The sequence below is a fragment of the Macaca nemestrina genome, chromosome 10, assembly GCF_043159975.1.
Source record: "Macaca nemestrina isolate mMacNem1 chromosome 10, mMacNem.hap1, whole genome shotgun sequence".
Classification (NCBI taxonomy): Eukaryota; Metazoa; Chordata; class Mammalia; order Primates; family Cercopithecidae; genus Macaca; species Macaca nemestrina.
The window spans coordinates 83,287,631-83,304,928 of NC_092134.1; the positions used below are offsets into that span (position 1 = coordinate 83,287,631).

Below are 17,298 nucleotides of genomic sequence, written 5' to 3' on the forward strand. Positions count from 1 at the left end.
GTGGAGGGTAGACAGCACATATCCCTAAGGGTAAGGATAGGATGGGATGATCTTTCATGTTTGAGTAGTCTATGTAGCTATATGGAGAGCTTTATCCCCTCAGGGAAAACCTTTGGGCCCTACGTATGTCAAGTTTACATAGTAGTATGTTTGAGTTTTAGGCCCAGCAGCCACCTTTACCCCTCTTTCCCCAAACACACACCATATCTTGTTTTTGTTTTTCCTTGTTCCAGTTTCTGCCACTGCCTAGTTGTGTAATCGAAATGGAGACGGTACTGATAGCCTTTGCAGTTCGGGTTTTTTGTTGGTTTTTTGAAGAGACAAGGTTTTGCCATGTTGCCCAGGCTGGTCTGGAACTCCTGAGCTCAAGCCATCCTTCGGCCCTCGGCCTCCAAAAATCCCAGGATTACAGGCATGAGCCACCATGCCTGGCCTGCAATTTGGGTTTTTAATATCCTTTTTTACTCAGCCTGGGCTGGAGGAAGAGTCGAAACAAGGATGTGTATAGGTGAGCAGTACAGGTCCTTGATATGTAAGATAAAATTTCTTACTAAAAATGACTTTGGGATAACTTGGAAAGATAAACATCACTTGAGCCACTATGGCTATCATACCTTATCACTCAGCTAGTCAGTGGTATTGAAGGAGGGGTCTCGGAAGGGTCTGAGGAGACAGGGGTGTTGACTCTGCTTATACATTTACAGTATCCTGATAAGAAAAGGCTGGAGGGCCTGTCAAAGCAGCTGGATTGGAATGTCCGAAAAATCCAATGCTGGTTTCGCCATAGGAGGAATCAGGACAAGCCCCCAACGCTCACTAAATTCTGTGAAAGCATGTAAGTATGCAAGGAGAGAGGGAGGGAATAAGGAAGAGGGTGGGATACAACTGGACTGAAGTTTTCTTTTTTGAAAATCACTTCTGTTGTTAGGACAACAGTTAATGGATATAGAGAGCTAACTCAGCCTATTATTGGTAGGAAAGAAGGGAACTGGAACACTGATTCCCTTAAGTTTCTTGGACATGTTGCCACTAACCTAGGTATGGTTCCATTTTGTTTCCTTTTCCTAAATAGATTGGGAGTAAATCCTTATAACTGTACTTATGTAAGTAGATGTACTAACACATGTATACCTTAATAGAGGGAGTACTAGCTTGCTTGCTATAAGTTGACAATTTTTAGGAAGCATTCCTTTTCTGGGAAATACTATTCTTCATTTTATTGAGCTTTTTCTAATTATCCTCTGAGCACTGTATTAGTAATTGTCATGTAAAGAAAAATGCTAGGGAGTCTGATGATAGAGCCTAATATTTTTCCTAATGGAAGATGACTCTGTCTTTGGTTTTTTTGTTTTGTTTTTTTTTTTTTGAGACGGAGTCTCACTCTGTCACCAGACTGGAGTGCAGTGGCGTGATCTCGGCTCACTGCAACCTGCACCTCCTGTGTTCAATCTATTCTTCTGCCTCAGCCTCCTGAGTAGCTGGGACTACAGGCGTGCGCCACCATGCCCAGCTAATTTTTGTATTCTTAGTAGAGACAAGGTTTCACTATGTTGGCTAGGATGGTCTCGATCTCTTGACCTGGTGATCCGCCCACCTCGGCCTCCCAAAGTGCTGGGATTACAGGCATGAGCCACCACTCCTGGCCCCTGTCTTTGGCTTTTTAAATGACAGTAGTTGCCCCTATTCTAGGACTTGATCCTCTTTCTCACCAGTAACTCTCTTATCCCCAGATTTGCTATCTTGACTTCCCTAGCCTCAGAGACTTCGGTTTCAGTGGACATTTGTCTAACCTCTCCTCTTTGTCCACCCAGGTGGAGATTCACATTTTATTTATGTATATTCTGCTATGGAATTAGATTTCTCTGGTCGGTGAGTCTTAACTTTCTCTAGTCCTCTGTTGGGTTGTAATCATGCCTAGATCTCTAGAAACAAGAGTTAATCTAGAAGCAAGAGTTAAATACCTTTAGATTTTTTTTCTTTTTTTTTTTTTTTTGAGACAGAGTCTCGCTCTGTCACCCAGGCTGGAGTACAGTGGTGGAATCTCAGCTCACTTGCAACCTCCACCTCTTGGGTTCAAGCGATTCTCTTACCTTAGCCTTCTGAGTAGCTGGGACTATAGGTGCACACCACCATACCTGGCTAATTTTTGCATTTTTAGTAGAGACGGGATTTCACCATGTTGGCCAGGCTGGTCTTGAACTCCTGACCTCAGGTGATCCACTCACCTCAGCCTCCCAAAATGCTGGGATTTCAGGCGTGAGCCACTGTGCCTGGCATAAATGCCTTTAGATCTTTATATTTCCCCCAACTTTTCCTCCTCTGTGATGCCCACAGTCCAGGTTTATATCCTAATAGATTGTCTTCTGTCTGGGGCCTGACTTCAGTAACCTTATAACTCTACTGCTTCTCCCTAGAAGATACTAGTAATATCAGTAATAACTAAATCAGCATAATACTTAATGGTTTACAAAGCACTTGACAAAAATTGAAGGAGGAGAAATGGAATCAACCCTTTAAAGTGGGTGAAACGGGTATTATTCCCATTTTTTAGTTAATTGTCAGAGTCAAAGAAGAATTTCAGGGGGCCGGGTACAGTGGCTCACATCTGTAATTTTAACACTTTGGGAGGCCAAGATGGGCAGATATTTGAGCCCAGGAGTTCAAGACCAACCTGGGCAACATGGTGAAACACCGTCTCTACAAAAATTTGCCTGGTGTGGTGGCATGTACCTGTAGTCCCAGCTACTCAGGAGGCTAACGTAGGAGAGTCACCTGAGCCCAGGAGGTCAAGGCTGCAGTGAGCAGTAATGGAGCCACTACATTCCAGCCTGGGTGACAGAGCAAGACTCTGCCTCAGAAAAAGAAGGAAGAATTTCAGGCTTTTTGATTCTTGAGTTCATGTTTTTTTCCCTGTACCATACTATTTCTCTCTAAATGGTATCACTGTGTTTTCAAAATATTATAGACAAAAAACTGGCAGAAGTAAAGGAATAGACAAATATACAGTTGTACTTGAAGATGTTAATACTTTTCTCTCAGTAATTGACCTAAACCCTAGGCAAAATAAATAAATAAATAAATAAATAATCACTAAAGATGTAAAATATATGAATGACATGATCAACCAGTTTTAGCTAATTGACATTTATAAAACACTACACCAACAGCTGAAGAACACATATAATTTTTAAGTGCATGTAGAAAGATAAACTAATGCTGGGCCATAAAATAAGTCTCAGTAAATTTAAAAATATTGAAATCTTAAAGAATGTGTTCTCTAACCATAATGGAATTAAATTAGAAGTCAATTGTAATGAGAGACACGGAAAATATTTGGAAGTCGCCCGTATGCGGTTGCTCACACCTGTAATCCTAGCACTCTGGGAGGCTGAGGCAGGCAGATTGCCTGAGCTCAGGAGTTCAAGACCAGCCTGGGCAATATGGCAAAACTCCATCTCTACTAAAAATACAAAAAATTAGCCAGGCATGGTGGTGCGTGCCTGTAATCCCAACTGCTGGGGAGGCTGAGGCACGAGAATCATTTGAACCTGGGAGGCAGAGGTTGCAATGAGCCGAAATCACGCCACTTCGCTCCAGCCTGGGTGACAGAGCAAGACTCTGTCTCAAAAAAAAAAAAAATTGGAAGTTAAACAACTCTTCTCAATAACCTGTGGATCAAATAAAAAATCACAAGAGAAATAAGAAAATATTTTTAATTGAATGATGCTAAAAGTAAAACATATCAAAATTTCTGGGATACAGATAAAACATACCTAGAGGGAAATTTATAGCTTTAAATGTTAATATTACAAAAGAAAGGCTTAAAGTTCATCTAAGTTTCTGCTTTAGGTTCATGAAAAAGATAAGCAAAATAGGTTAAAGGAAGGAAATAATAAAAAATAAGCAGAAATTGGCCAGGCAGGGTGGCTTACCCCTGTGCTCCCCACACTTTGGGAGGCTGAAGTGGGAGGATCACTTAAGCCCAGGAATTCAAGATCAGCTTGGGCAAGATAACGAGATCCAATCTCTATAGTGAGACCCCATTTCTAAAAAACCATAATAAAGTAAATAAGTGGAAATTAATGAAATAGGCATTAGATAAACAATGGATACATTTGTGGGGTTTTTGTTTGTCTGAGACAGAGTCTCACTCTGTCTCCCAGGCTGGAGTGCAGTGGTGCAATCTCGGCTCACTGCAACCTCTGCCTCCTGGGTTCAAGTGATTCTCCTGCCTCAGCCTCCCGAGTAGCTGGGACTACTGGAGTACGCCACCAGGCCCAGCTAATTTTTGTATTTTTGGTAGAGACAGATTTTCACCATGTTGGCCAGGCTAATCTCGAACTCCTAACCTCAGGTGATCCTCCCACCTCCACCTCCCACAGTGCTGGGATTACAGGTATGAGCCACCATGCCTGGCCTGTTTTTGTTTTTGCTTAAAACAGGGTCTTACTCTGTCACCCAGGCTGGAGTGCAGTTGCATGATCACAGCTCACTGCAGCCTCAACTTCCCAGGCTCAGGCGATGCTACCACCTCAGCCTCCCAAGAAACTTGAGACTACAGGCACATGCACAACCACACTGGGCTAATTTTTGTAGTTTTTTAGAGACGGGGTTTCACTATGTTGCCCAAATTGGTCTTGAACTCCTGGGCTCAAGCAATCCACCCACTTCAGCCTCCCAAAGTGCAGGGATTAACAGGTGTGAGCTACTGTGCCTGACCATGGATAAAATTAATAAAGCCAAAAGTTCATTCTTTGAAAGGTCTGATTAATGGACAAACTCCAACAAAAAAAGAAAATATGAATTACCAATATGGGAAGGGTTATCACTACAGATCCTATAGTCATTGAAAGGATAATAGGACAATATTATGAACAATTTAATGATAAGAAATCCAGCAGCAAAGATGATATACACAAACTCCTTAAAGGACATAATCATTATTCCATTAGAGATTATTAGTTTTGACTTCTGAACCTGGCATGGAGATACCTTTCTTGGTTATCAAATGAATCACTGTCTTCCTGTATATATATTCCAGGTGGTGATACTTCCTAAAACTATCCTAAAATTCTCTTTGTTCTTATTTACCTCAAAGCATAGTTTTTCTATTTATAACACTCTGTTGTAGATGAACAATCTAGCTATTTATTGATCCTTTGGGGAGCCCTTAAATCTGTTTGGGGGCTTTCCTGTCTCTCTTTTGCCCCAGCCTAGAGAGAAGGGGATTACATGGGGTAGATCTTGAAGCCAGGTGAGAATCTTGAGGATTGACATGGATTATCTGTTTTCTCTTAGTCACCTTGGTTCTGGGACATCCGACAGTGCTGGCATAACTATCCATTTCAGGTAGGATCTGAGTCGTTTCAGGATAGAGGTCTTGAATGTGTGTAAGATGGAGTGAGTGAGGATCCTTTGCCAGTCCCCAGGACAGATGGTGTGTTTCCTTGGGATTGACAGATTAGGGGTTCAGTCTCTTTAAGTCATATATTCAGGGTATCTATTTTTTATTTTTATTAATTTTCCCACTGCTAAGAGTCATATGAGGTATCTATTCCTGAGACCCCCATAGCAATGAAATCCAGTGAGTTTTTTGTTCTGATTTTCCCCATTATATTCACTCTAATTGGGCTAGAAAGAAAAGCAGTTTTCTGGTATTTAATGAGGTACTTTCTGGTTCAGATGTCTTTTTTGTATCAAGGGTAACTTGAAATCCCATTAAGAGCATCTTGGTTGTAATCTATACTGGAAATATGTCAAAGAACTGCTAAAGGGGTGGAAGAGGAGAAGGCCTATGTGTATTCAATCCTGTAAAAAGCACTAATTGCCCAGAATCCTAGACATACTGATTTGATTGTGTTATAGTATGTGTTAACTGTATCTCATCTCTGTAAGATGAGAGCTGAAGATGGGTGTGCAGAGGAGCGAGGGAAGAGGCTTAAGTCTCTACACCAATCCAAAGTCTGTTAGCTATTGCATATCTTGGGAGATAATGGGGAGGAGAAATGTCTAATAATTTGGGGTATTGGTCCTCCAAGGCAGAGAAAGTTGGAGAGGTGGAATGCACGTTTGACTAGTCGGTAATCTAACTACTTCTTTCTCTCTTGCAGCCTCTTTCAAGTGGGCTTTATTACTATTATATCATGGAATTGGCCTTCTATTGGTCCCTTATGTTTTCTCAGTTTACAGACATTAAAAGAAAGGTAAGGACGTTGGCCCCCTCAAGTCCCAAACTTACTGCATCCTCCTTTCTAGCAGCTTCCATGACTGCCATTATGATGTATTATCTTCCCTGAGACCGCAAAAGGAGAAACTGGGTTTGATGGACTCTTAGCTTGTTGTAATGTTCCCAGAAATGAGACTGAATTAATGATGAAGTATATTTAAGACATTCAGGGAAGCCCCAGGATAAGAACAATTAACCAGCTAAGAAGCATACTTTTTTCCATATTCTTCTTTAAGCTTCTTACATATCTAAAGAAAAAAATCCTAGTCAGAATTGGGGGATAGCAATGCCTTATTTAGAAAAAACACCTGATTCCAGAAAAGCTGGATAATGGCTTTCACATGGCATTAGGGACACTTGCTCTCTCTGTACTCCCTTTCTGGTTACCCGACTTGAAGAAAGTCAATTGGAAGGGGTTTTACTCTCTTCCTGCTATTGTTCAGGAAGCAAAGATTGAGAGAAGTGAGATGACTTGCCCAGATAGTGACAGAGTTGGAAATGACTTAAGTTTTATACAACCAAATAGAAAAGGCAGAATCTTTACTTTTTTATTAGCGTCTACCTGAAATAATGTGGTTCCAGCAGCTCTAACCCTAATCTGTCACTAACTCAGGGTTATCTTTGGCGAAGAAAACCAGGGTTAGCATTTATGGGAATGAATTAAAACTTAACCAGGTTGTTAGTGTTCTCTAACATAGAAACTTGATACTCAATTTTTATGCCTTTTACTCTCCTATGGTCAGAAGACACAGGTCACTTTATTACAATTTTATTTTAATTGTGATACATATAAGAAAGTTTGAAGTACATATTTACGTTTTAAACATAATAAACGGAGAAGTATTTAATAGATGTGTCTGATAACTCAAGTATTTAGAGACTTCCCTAGATCTAACTTGACATTTGAACCCAAGAGGAAATTAGAGCCACAAACCTATCCCTTCTATTAGGTCCTTGTGGTTGACGTTTCTCTCATTAAAACAGAAGAGTCATAGAATCTCAGAGATCTCTAAGGCTTGTATGTCCCACTGGGAAGTTATCCCCAGGTGTCAGTTCAGCATCCACACTATATATATTCCGCAGTTACCAAAGGAAATTTTTACTTTCTGGCCTTTGAGCTGCATTAACGTAGAGTATGGGTCAGTCACTGATGTAGGGAGTGTTCAGTTAAATGCTAGGTAGCCAGAGGAGAGTCTAAGCAGAATGGAAACTTTTTTTTTTTTTTTTGAGATGGAGTCTCACTCTTTCGCCCAAACTGGAGTGCCGTGACGCGATATTGGCTCACTGCAACCTCTGCCTCCCAGGTTCCAGCAATTCTCCTGCGTCAGCTTCCTGAGTAGCTGGAATTACAGGTGTGCGCCACCACACCTGGCTTATTTTTGTATTTTTAGTAGAGATGGGGTTTCACCATGTTGGTCAGGTTGAACTCGAACTCCTGACCTTGGGTGATCCGCCCACCTTGCCCTCCCAAAGTGCTGGGATTACAGGCATGAGCCACTGCGCCTGGCCAATGGAAACTATTATATACGGGGTGGGGTAAGATCCTCAGAGAATAATGCAGGACATTGGGTTGGCTGGTGTTTCTACGGCCCAGCTTTTACCTCCCTCTTCTATTTCCATTCCTTCCTAGGACTTCCTGATCATGTTTGTGCATCACTTGGTCACCATTGGGCTCATCTCCTTCTCCTACATCAACAATATGGTTCGAGCAGGAACTCTCATCATGTGTCTACATGATGTCTCAGACTTCTTGCTGGAGGTAAAAACCCAGTCTTTCTCCATCTTCTTCTCTTCTCTTCTTCCTATGTGAGGACTTTCTCCCCAGCTCAATTCTTTCTTCCTTTCTCCAGGCAGCCAAGCTGGCCAATTATGCCAAATATCAGCGGCTCTGTGACACCCTTTTTGTTATCTTCAGTGCTGTTTTTATGGTTACACGTCTAGGAATCTATCCATTCTGGTAAGTGGTAGGGCTGTAGAGTTGTGGTAGGTATGAGCCTAATGATACCTTTTGCCAATTCTCATTTTGCCCATTCAGTTTTTCTGTTCTATTCTATTCTATTTTTGCCAATAGAACACAAGAACCCTATTGCCCTGCTTTTACCTTGGCCTGTGCTGACCTTTTATGGACTCTCATAGGACCTCTGCTGCCTCACACCGTATTTCTAGCAAGGTCGGATCCAGACTCAGAGTACCCGACTCGGTTGGCTTCTGGTTTTTTTGACTCATCTCTGAGGAACAGTCCTAATTTTATGCCTAAGTAATTCCTTTGCCTTCTTTTGCCCTGTTGATACAATTCTCAGGCCCTTCTTGCTTGTGTTCCTGCTCTGGTCCCAACCCTGACCAACACACACATATTCTCATTCTCTCTCTCATTCTCTCTCTCTCTCTCTCTCTCTCTCTCTCTCTCTCTCTCTCCCCCCCCCTCCTCTCCCCCCTCCCCCCCGTCTCCTTTCACTTCTACATTCACTGCTTTATGGGAATCAGCTACCTACTGTCCTATCCTAATATGTGTCTGAGGAGCTGAGTCATTCCTAGGATTAGAGTCCCACTTCTGTCCTAATTTCGTCAAACTCCGCATATTTGAAGTCATTAATAATGTGACTTAATCCATCAGTTCCTAAGATTTATGTATCTTTCCCTGTCCCTAAGGATAGAAAACACAACAGGCTCCTCCCCTTCTTTATTTTCTTACTGTGGATGACAGTCCCTGGAACTTCAGCTGATAAAAGGGCTGGTAGGAAAACACACAGGGCTCTGCATCCCTAGGACTCGGCTTCATCCCTGTCTTCTGAGCTTTGACTTTAGAATCTGACCATTGGCCTCCCTCTTCTAGGATTCTGAACACGACCCTCTTTGAGAGTTGGGAGATAATCGGGCCTTATGCTTCATGGTGGCTCCTCAATGGCCTGCTGCTGACCCTACAGGTTCTGCATGTCATCTGGTCCTACCTAATTGCACGGATTGCTTTGAAAGCCTTGATCAGGGGAAAGGTGAGGATGAAAGATGGCTTCTTTCTTTGGGGTATGGGGGAAGATAGGGATTACTCAACAGATGTTCTCTCTCCATCAAACCTGGTGAGCCCCATCTACTCAAGCAGGCCAAGCAAAAAGCCTAGGGCTCCAAAGTCTTTGCCTCTTCTATGAGTGTTTTGCCTTTTTTAGTTTAGAGACAAGGTCTTGCTCTGTCACCTAGGCTGGAGTTCAGTGGCATGATCACGGCTCACTGCAGCCTCAAACCTGGGCTTAAGGGAGTCTCCCACTGCAGCCTCCCAAGTAGCTGGGACTATAGGTGTGCACCACCATGCCTGGCTAATTTTCTTATTTTTTTGTAAATAGGGTGTCACTATGTTACCCAGGCCAGTATCCAAGTACTGGCCTCAAGCATTCCTCCCACCACGGCTTCCCAAAGCAATGGAATTATAGTTGTGAGCCACCACACCAAGCCTGTTTTACCTTTTTTTTTTTTTTTTTTTTTTTGAGATGGAATCTCGCTCTGTCGCCCAGGCTGGAGTGCAGTGGCACGATCTTGGCTCACCACAACCTCCACCTCTTGGGTTCAAGTGATTCTCCTGCCTCAGCCTTCCTAGTAGCTGCGACTACAGGATGTGCCACCGTGCCCAGCTAATTTTTTTTTTTTTTTTTTTGAGACGGAGTCTCGCTCTGCCGCCCAGGCTGGAGTGCAGTGGCCGGATCTCAGCTCACTGCAAGCTCCGCCTCCCGGGTTCACGCCATTCTCCTGCCTCAGCCTCCGGAGTAGCTGGGACTACAGGCGCCCGCCACCGCGCCCGGCTAGTTTTTTGTATTTTTTAGTAGAGACGGGGTTTCACCGTGTTAGCCAGTATGGTCTCGATCTCCTGACCTCGTGATCCGCCCGTCTCGGCCTCCCAAAGTGCTGGGATTACAGGCTTGAGCCACCGCGCCCGGCCTAATTTTTGTATTCTTAGTAGAGACGGGGGTTCACTATGTTGGCCAGGCTGGTCTCTAACTCCTGACCTCATCATCTGCCCACCTAGGCCTCCCAAAGTGCTAGGATTACAGGCGTGAGCCACCGCACCCAGCCTACTGTTTTACCTTTTAAGATGTGACTTAGATGCAAGAGGGGAGTTCTTCCTTCTTCCTGTCCCTTAGGAATGGCTTTTGTTAGAGGATGATAGGGTTAAGAGTTTTTTTTTTTTTTTTTTTTTGAGACGGAGTCTCGCTCTGTCGCCCAGGCTGGAGTGCAGTGGCCGGGTCTCAGCTCACTGCAAGCTCCGCCTCCCGGGTTCACGCCATTCTCCTGCCTCAGCCTCCGGAGTAGCTGGGACTACAGGCGCCCGCCACCTCGCCCGGCTAGTTTTTTGTATTTTTAGTAGAGACGGGGTTTCACCATGTTAGCCAGGATGGTCTCGATCTCCTGACCTTGTGATCCGCCCGTCTCGGCCTCCCAAAGTGCTGGGATTACAGGCTTGAGCCACCGCGCCCGGCCGGGTTAAGAGTTTTTTAAGAGATGGCCTCAACCATTTCCTATCCCTTACCTACCTGCTTCAGTGGATTTCATATTTTTTCTTTTTGACATGGGGACTTTTTCAAAGGAAATCATATGCAGAGCCACATAAACTGTATAAAAGCAGATTGTTAAGTTGCTTAGAAATGGTGATAGTTCACAAGCCACCACAAGATAACCATGCTGTGATATTCAAGGTATAGTTTATATAAGGAACTAAATATACACCTCACCCCACTACTGTATGAGGCAAGTGTCCTAAGTGAATGGGTATGTAGTATTTCAAATACCCATCTTATGCCAAGAGCCAAAGAAAGGTGCCACTTAATGATAAACTCATAATTGAACTTTGCAAGTTTTGAAGCAGTCAGACTGTAATTAGTCCAAGAGCTAGGGATTTCAGCCTAAAGGAATACAGAATCCCAAGTGGGAGGGGCTCTGCTTGAGCAGGCACTGACACCAGGACCAACTGATGGAATGTGGCCTAGATATTGATGATCTCCTGTGTCATTATTCCTTATAGCTGCCATTGGCTCAGAACTTGCTCAGCGTGCCTGTGCATCTTGCTGTAGCTACTGGACATCTCTGTTCTCTCCTGCTTCTTTCCTGACTAGGTGACCTGTCCAGGAAGGATTAAACCCTGTACTCTCCACTCTTTCCTCACCTCCTTCCTTTTTTCTATGCCTGGCGGGAGCTGGACAGTTTCATCTCTTGCATGTAAGTGTATCTGTGCTTCTAGTATTCAGTGAAGCATGTCCATCTGAATGTGGTTCTCCTTCCTCCTGCTCTCCTTTCTGTTCCCTTGTGTTGGTCTCAGAGCATGCCCTCTCTCCTGACTTTTCGGGGCCATTACTGACTAGAGCTGCAGTTGCCAGATGTTTTCCTAAATTGAGGCAAGAATTTGAGTCTACTTTTTTTTGTTTCTGAGACTCTGTTTACCGCAAGTCTAGAGACACTCTGCCCTCTAGTGGAAATTTCCTAAAGGTCAGGTAATCAGTCATCTGAGTTCAGAGGTCAACAGCTATAATCAACTGTAGAAGACCCATCCAACACAAATTCAAGGAGCTGATCCAAAGCAAATGCTCACCTCCTTGGCAACAGCTGTTACAGCTGTGTTCCTTTTCACTTCCTTCTCTCCTTTATTTAAACTACATTTATTATCCTTCAGTTCTGGAGGTCAGAAGTCCGACACAGGTCTCACTGGGTTTCTGTCCTTTACTTCTAGAGTCCAGGGTGGAGTTGTTTTTTTTTTTTTTGAGACAGAGCTTCGCTCTTGTTGCCCAGGCTGGAGTGCAGTGGCATGATCTTGGCTCACCGCAACCTCCGCCTCTCGGGTTCAAGAGATTCTCCTGCCTCAGCCTCCTGAGTAGCTGGGACTACAGGCATGCGCCACCACGCCCGGCTAATTTTTTTTGTATTTTTAGTAGAGACGGGGTTTCTCCATGTTGATCCAGCTGGTCTCGAACTCCCGACCTCAGGTGATCCGCCCACCTCAGCCTCCCAAAGTGCTGGGATTACAGGCGTGAGCCACCGTGCCTGGCCCTTTTTTTTTTTTTTTTTAAGAGACAAGGTTTTACTCCATTGCCAAGGCCGCCGGAGTACAGTGGCGCAATCATGGCTCACTGCAGCCTCGACCTCCTGGGCCCAAGAGATCCTCCTACCTCAGCCTCCCAAGTATCTAGGACTACAGATGCATGTCACCATACCCAACTAATTTTGTCATATTTTATTTTTTGTAGAGACGGGGCTCTCGCCATGTTGCCCAGACTGGTCTCAAACTTGGGCTCAAGCAGTCCTCCCCTCTCAGCCTCCCAAAGTGCTAGGATTATACGTGTAAGCCACCGTTCCTGGCCCATGGTGGAGAAACTGAAATACTTTGCTTGATATGCAGGACAGTTTAATTGGGAAATGCTGCTGTAATCCAGATGCTTCATTTGAAAATACGAAACAAAAAAGACCGTGTTAATAAGCATTCACAGATGGTAGCATGATTAGAACTGGGATTCTTTTCTCATTGACTGCCAGTCCATTTGTGTTTTCACTATACTGTGTATCTTGTGGATGCTGAAGTTTCACAAGAAAAGTGATCTTGCTATTGGGAAAGGGAAGAAGATTGGAAAACAGTGTCATAGGATAATGGTAGCTGAGCCTAGGAATGGGAAACTACTAAAAAAGGCCTGTTATGGATCAGCTTTGGGGATAAAGCAAAACAGCATAACCAATATGAATAAATGCATTGTCCACAGCCACCAGAAGATAGAAGCACTGCTGACAGTCATATGTATTGTTCATGTTGGCCTTCCCTGTTCTTTGAAGTGGAAGAAGAGAAGGGGTGTCTGGAGTTTCCCTGAAACCTAAACCAGGTCTCAGTGAGGATGTCATTTCTCTTAGGCTGGTCCTGAAAGACACACCCCTCTACCAAAGTAGCTTCTATTCCATAGAGAACAGAATTGGAGATGGCAAGGGAGAAAACTAGAAAGCAGGCGAAGCATAGTCACAACATTAGCCATAGTCCAGACAATACTTTGAGTTAGATGTCATCAGAAAGCAGACCAGACTGGGAACACAGTGCCCACACCTGGGTTTCTGAGCTTAGGTGTGTCTTACAGTTCTCTCCAGAAAAGTTCTGCCCTCACTTTTCTGTCTTTGGTCTCATCCCACTCAGGTATCTAAGGATGATCGCAGTGATGTGGAGAGCAGCTCAGAGGAAGAAGATGTGACCACCTGCACAAAAAGTCCCTGTGACAGTAGCTCCAGCAATGGTGCCAATCGGGTGAATGGTCATATGGGAGGCAGCTACTGGGCTGAAGAGTAAGGTGGTTGCTGTGGGGACTTCAGTACACATGGACTTGTAGGGTCACTGGCAACATACTCCTCTTGGCCCTTCCCATATCTACCCTTCTGTGACTGGGGGACTACAAGGCACTGAGGAGTATCAAAGAAGCGAATATTTTCACTTTGAAAGAAAACGCTGCCGTTTTGTATTTAATAGCCTCCAAGTTCTTTCAGTAATGTTATTTGCTCTGTTTTTGTGTGTTTGTTCATGTGCATTTGTGCATATGCGTGAGTTTCATTGCTGGGGTTGGGGCACAATTCTGGACTGGAGCCATGAGGCCTTCCCTAGTCCCCTTTGAACCCACCTTAGTTCCACATTTGGCTGCATCTTGAATTATACTGACTCCAGACTGTCTCCTCCCTTTTTGCCCTTGGCTCTTGAGGCTCTAAACCCCTGGGCCATCTGAATGGAGCAGCCAAGTTCAGTCCCAGATTTCTGCACTGTTCCTCTTTCACAGCTAGAATACGTTGCATGATGAAGTTGTATAGAAACAGAACCATGGATGGATGGCCAGGATTACTGTGGTCCCTAGCTAGATCCCCTTCCTATCACCTGATAGCAACAGGGACAGCTGCCAATACCCTACTCTTTACTCAATGGTACCCAGGGAGGGGGCATGGGAAGAGGGTGAGCTGAGGGCTGGAGGAGGACAACAGCCACTGGGTGAGCTGTTCACGGTCTTGTACTATTGTTTACTCTGTGATTAAAAGTACTTCAACCCACCTCTACTGTCTCAACCTCTTTAGTGACTATTTCTGCAGTTTCCTGAATCCATAAGCTAATTAAGAGCTTTTCCAGGTCTGATTCAGAAGGCCCTGGACACCAAATTTTTCCTTTCTGTGCATGGTGGGAAGAGAATCAGCCAGGGTGCTTACATTTTAGAGCTTTATGTTTTTTAAGAAAAAGTTAATAGGTTTAGTGGGTCACAAGAAGAATACTGGACAGATTCAACCATGTATATAGTGAAACCAACAAAAGCTTTGGTTGAAAAGCCAAGACGCCATTAGGTAAATACCTTATTTCCTATTTTAGTCAATACAGAGATTGTCAAATAACTTTTTTTTTTTTTTTTTTTGGTAGAGATGAGGTCTCCCTATGTTGCCCACGTTGGTCTCAAACACCTGGCCTTAAGCCAAAATGGGGATTATGGGCATTAGCTACCACGTCCAGCCCAATTAACATTTTAAGGTTATGATAAATAAATCTGAGGTGTTTTTTGTTTCAACTCTGTTTTCTCTTTTAGCCCATGGAGAAGCAGTCATCCTAATCCAGACTTTTCTCTGTGGTCTTGGCAAAATTACCAAATATAGTATTCATCTCCCAGAATAATTTTCCATTTGGTGAATGTTCATATTATCAAAATATTTCCACACGTGCTCTTAGGTACATTATGACATATGGAGAGTGTCAGGGAGAGATGAAAATGGAAATAAATAGGTTATTGTTCTAAGAATCAGATACTCACTTGATGTTCATCGACATTATAGGGATATTGACCCTACTAAACTTACCTTACTAACAGACTTGATTTTTAGAAAGACTTACTGTGAGGCCGGGCGCGGTGGCTCAAGCCTGTAATCCCAGCACTTTGGGAGGCCGAGGCGGGTGGATCACGAGGTCAGGAGATCGAGACTATCCTGGCTAACATGGTGAAACCCCGTCTCTACTAAAAATACAAAAAACTAGCCGGGCGTGGTGGCGGGCGCCTGTAGTCTCAGCTACTTGGGAGGCTGAGGCGGGAGAATGGCGTGAACCCGGGAGGCGGAGCTTGCAGTGAGCCGAGATCACGCCACTGCACTCCAGCCTGGGAGACACAGCGAGACTCCGTCTCAAAAAAAAAAAAAAAAAAAAAAAGAAAGACTTACTGTGGGGAATAGGAAAACAAGTTCTAAGTAGTCATTTGGTCAGAGCTAATCAGGAAGACTAAAAATTAGGTCATACTTGGCCGGGCGCAGAGGCTCACGCCTGTAATCCCAGCACTTTGGGAGGCTGAGGTGGGTGATAAATCAGCAGGTCAGGAGATCGAGACCATCCTGGCTAACATGGTGAAACCACGTCTCTACTAAAAATACAAAAAGTCAGCCAGGCATGGTGGCACATGCCTGTAGTCCCAGCTACTCGGGAGGCTGAGGCAGAAGAATCACTTGAACCCGGGAGGCGGAGGTTGCAGTGAGCCAAGATAGCACCACTGCACTCCAGCCTGGGCAACAGAGTGAGACTCCATCTAAAAAAAACAAAAAACAAAAAAATTAAGTCATACTTTTAGTTCCTCAACTTGGTATACTGAATAGACTAGTTGTGAAATATGAATGAAAATGCTTTTGAAAATCAGATGAGAGATGTATTTTGTCTTCTGAAATTTGAACAATTGCCTTGTTAATACAAACTGGATTGGTTGGTGTAGCTAATCTGACAAAAGATGCAACTGGATAAAACAATAATAAAAAATAATAGCTAACACATGACGTTTATTACATGCTAGGCACTGTATTAAACACATATGACAATAGGAGGCAAGAGGTTAACCTGCTAAGGTCAAGCGGCTAGTAAGGAGTCAAATCCTTACTATTCCTATCTTACTTACTGTCCCTCTCTATTCCTAACCACCGTACTCTCTATACCGTAATCTAATTAACCACTCTGCAGTCTCTACCAGCACTTCCCAAGATTTCATAATGAGGAAAACTAGATGTTGCAGAAACATTCAGCCAAAGGCAGAGACTGATTCTATTAAATAGTTTGCATTGGATAAATGAAGTAAGATGAGGGTCAACTATCAGAACAGAATCTTGTTCTGAGAAGGAACTGTGTGCAAATGGTTGGGGTGGGGGTGAGAGGTAGGATTCTAGAGAGTTTTAATACAGAGATAGAAGATAACCGTTACTGGTGCTACATAAAACCGTTTTGTAGATGGCCTGAAAGGACCCAAATTAGTGGCCAGTAGGTTAAAGATTCACATCATCTATACCAGAGAGCCAGGAGTATTTTTAAGAGAAATAAGGTGTTACCTCTCCTCTGTTGGCTATAAAAGGGTTTTAACTTTATTATTCTTCTTCTTTTATTAGAGATAGGGTCTCATTCTGTCACCCAGGCTGGAATGCAGTGGCTTGATCATAGCTCACTGCAGCCTTGATCTCCTGGGCTCAAATGATCCTCCTGCTTCCCGAGTAGCTTTATTATTAATTGAAAAATCACTTACGTTTGTATAGTGCTTTACTGCTTAGAAAGTGATTTTTTTTTTTGAGACAGAGTCTTGCTCTGTCGCCAGGCTGGAGTACAATAGCATGATCTCGGTTCATGTTCAAGTGATTCTCCTGCCTCAGCCTCCTGACTAGCCGGGATCACAGGTGCGTGCCACCATACCCAGCTAATTTTTGTGTTTTTAGTAGAAACGGGGGTTTCCCCATGTTGGCCAGGCTGGTCTCGAACTCCTAACCTCAAGTGATCCACCCGCCCTGACCTCCCAAAGTTTTGGGATTATAGGTGTGAGCCACTGCGCCTGGCAAAAGTGATTTCACATATAACAATAACCAAGGTTTAAAACACAGGGAAGGGAAAGGTGGGCAGGGCAGAAGAAGGAGGGGAGGGAAGGGGAGGAGAGGGGAGGGGAGGGGGAAAAACTGGCTGAGCCAAGTATGTTAAAAAAAAAAAAAAGAAAGAAAGAAAATACTTCTGTAGAAATAGGATTATCCCCATTCCATAAATGAGTGTTGTGATTATCTATTAATATGTAACAAACCACCCTAAAACAGTG

At 43.7% G+C, this 17,298-nt stretch overlaps 1 protein-coding gene across 4 annotated transcripts in view; it reads left to right on the forward strand.

The window, feature by feature from the left end:
• The window catches only part of LOC105492850 (ceramide synthase 5), a 37,496-nt gene extending 23,230 nt beyond the window's left edge, over positions 1 to 14,266 (forward strand). Inside the window, exons 3-12 of one of the 4 annotated variants that reach the window (XM_011760123.3) lie at positions 705 to 835; positions 1,812 to 1,869; positions 5,299 to 5,349; positions 6,111 to 6,203; positions 7,857 to 7,985; positions 8,077 to 8,183; positions 8,262 to 8,483; positions 9,060 to 9,216; positions 11,323 to 11,425; positions 13,374 to 13,503. In XM_011760123.3, the coding sequence (XP_011758425.2) occupies positions 705 to 835; positions 1,812 to 1,869; positions 5,299 to 5,349; positions 6,111 to 6,203; positions 7,857 to 7,985; positions 8,077 to 8,183; positions 8,262 to 8,483; positions 9,060 to 9,216; positions 11,323 to 11,425; positions 13,374 to 13,381 (1,059 nt within the window). In that variant the 3' untranslated portion in view covers positions 13,382 to 13,503. Of the gene's footprint in view, positions 1 to 704; positions 836 to 1,811; positions 1,870 to 5,298; positions 5,350 to 6,110; positions 6,204 to 7,856; positions 7,986 to 8,076; positions 8,184 to 8,261; positions 8,484 to 9,059; positions 9,217 to 11,322; positions 11,426 to 13,373 lie in introns of all 4 variants that reach the window. The other 3 variants (XM_011760125.3, XM_011760122.3, XM_011760124.3) reach the window with 3 other exon arrangements.
• The last annotated feature ends 3,032 nt before the right edge of the window (positions 14,267 to 17,298 follow it).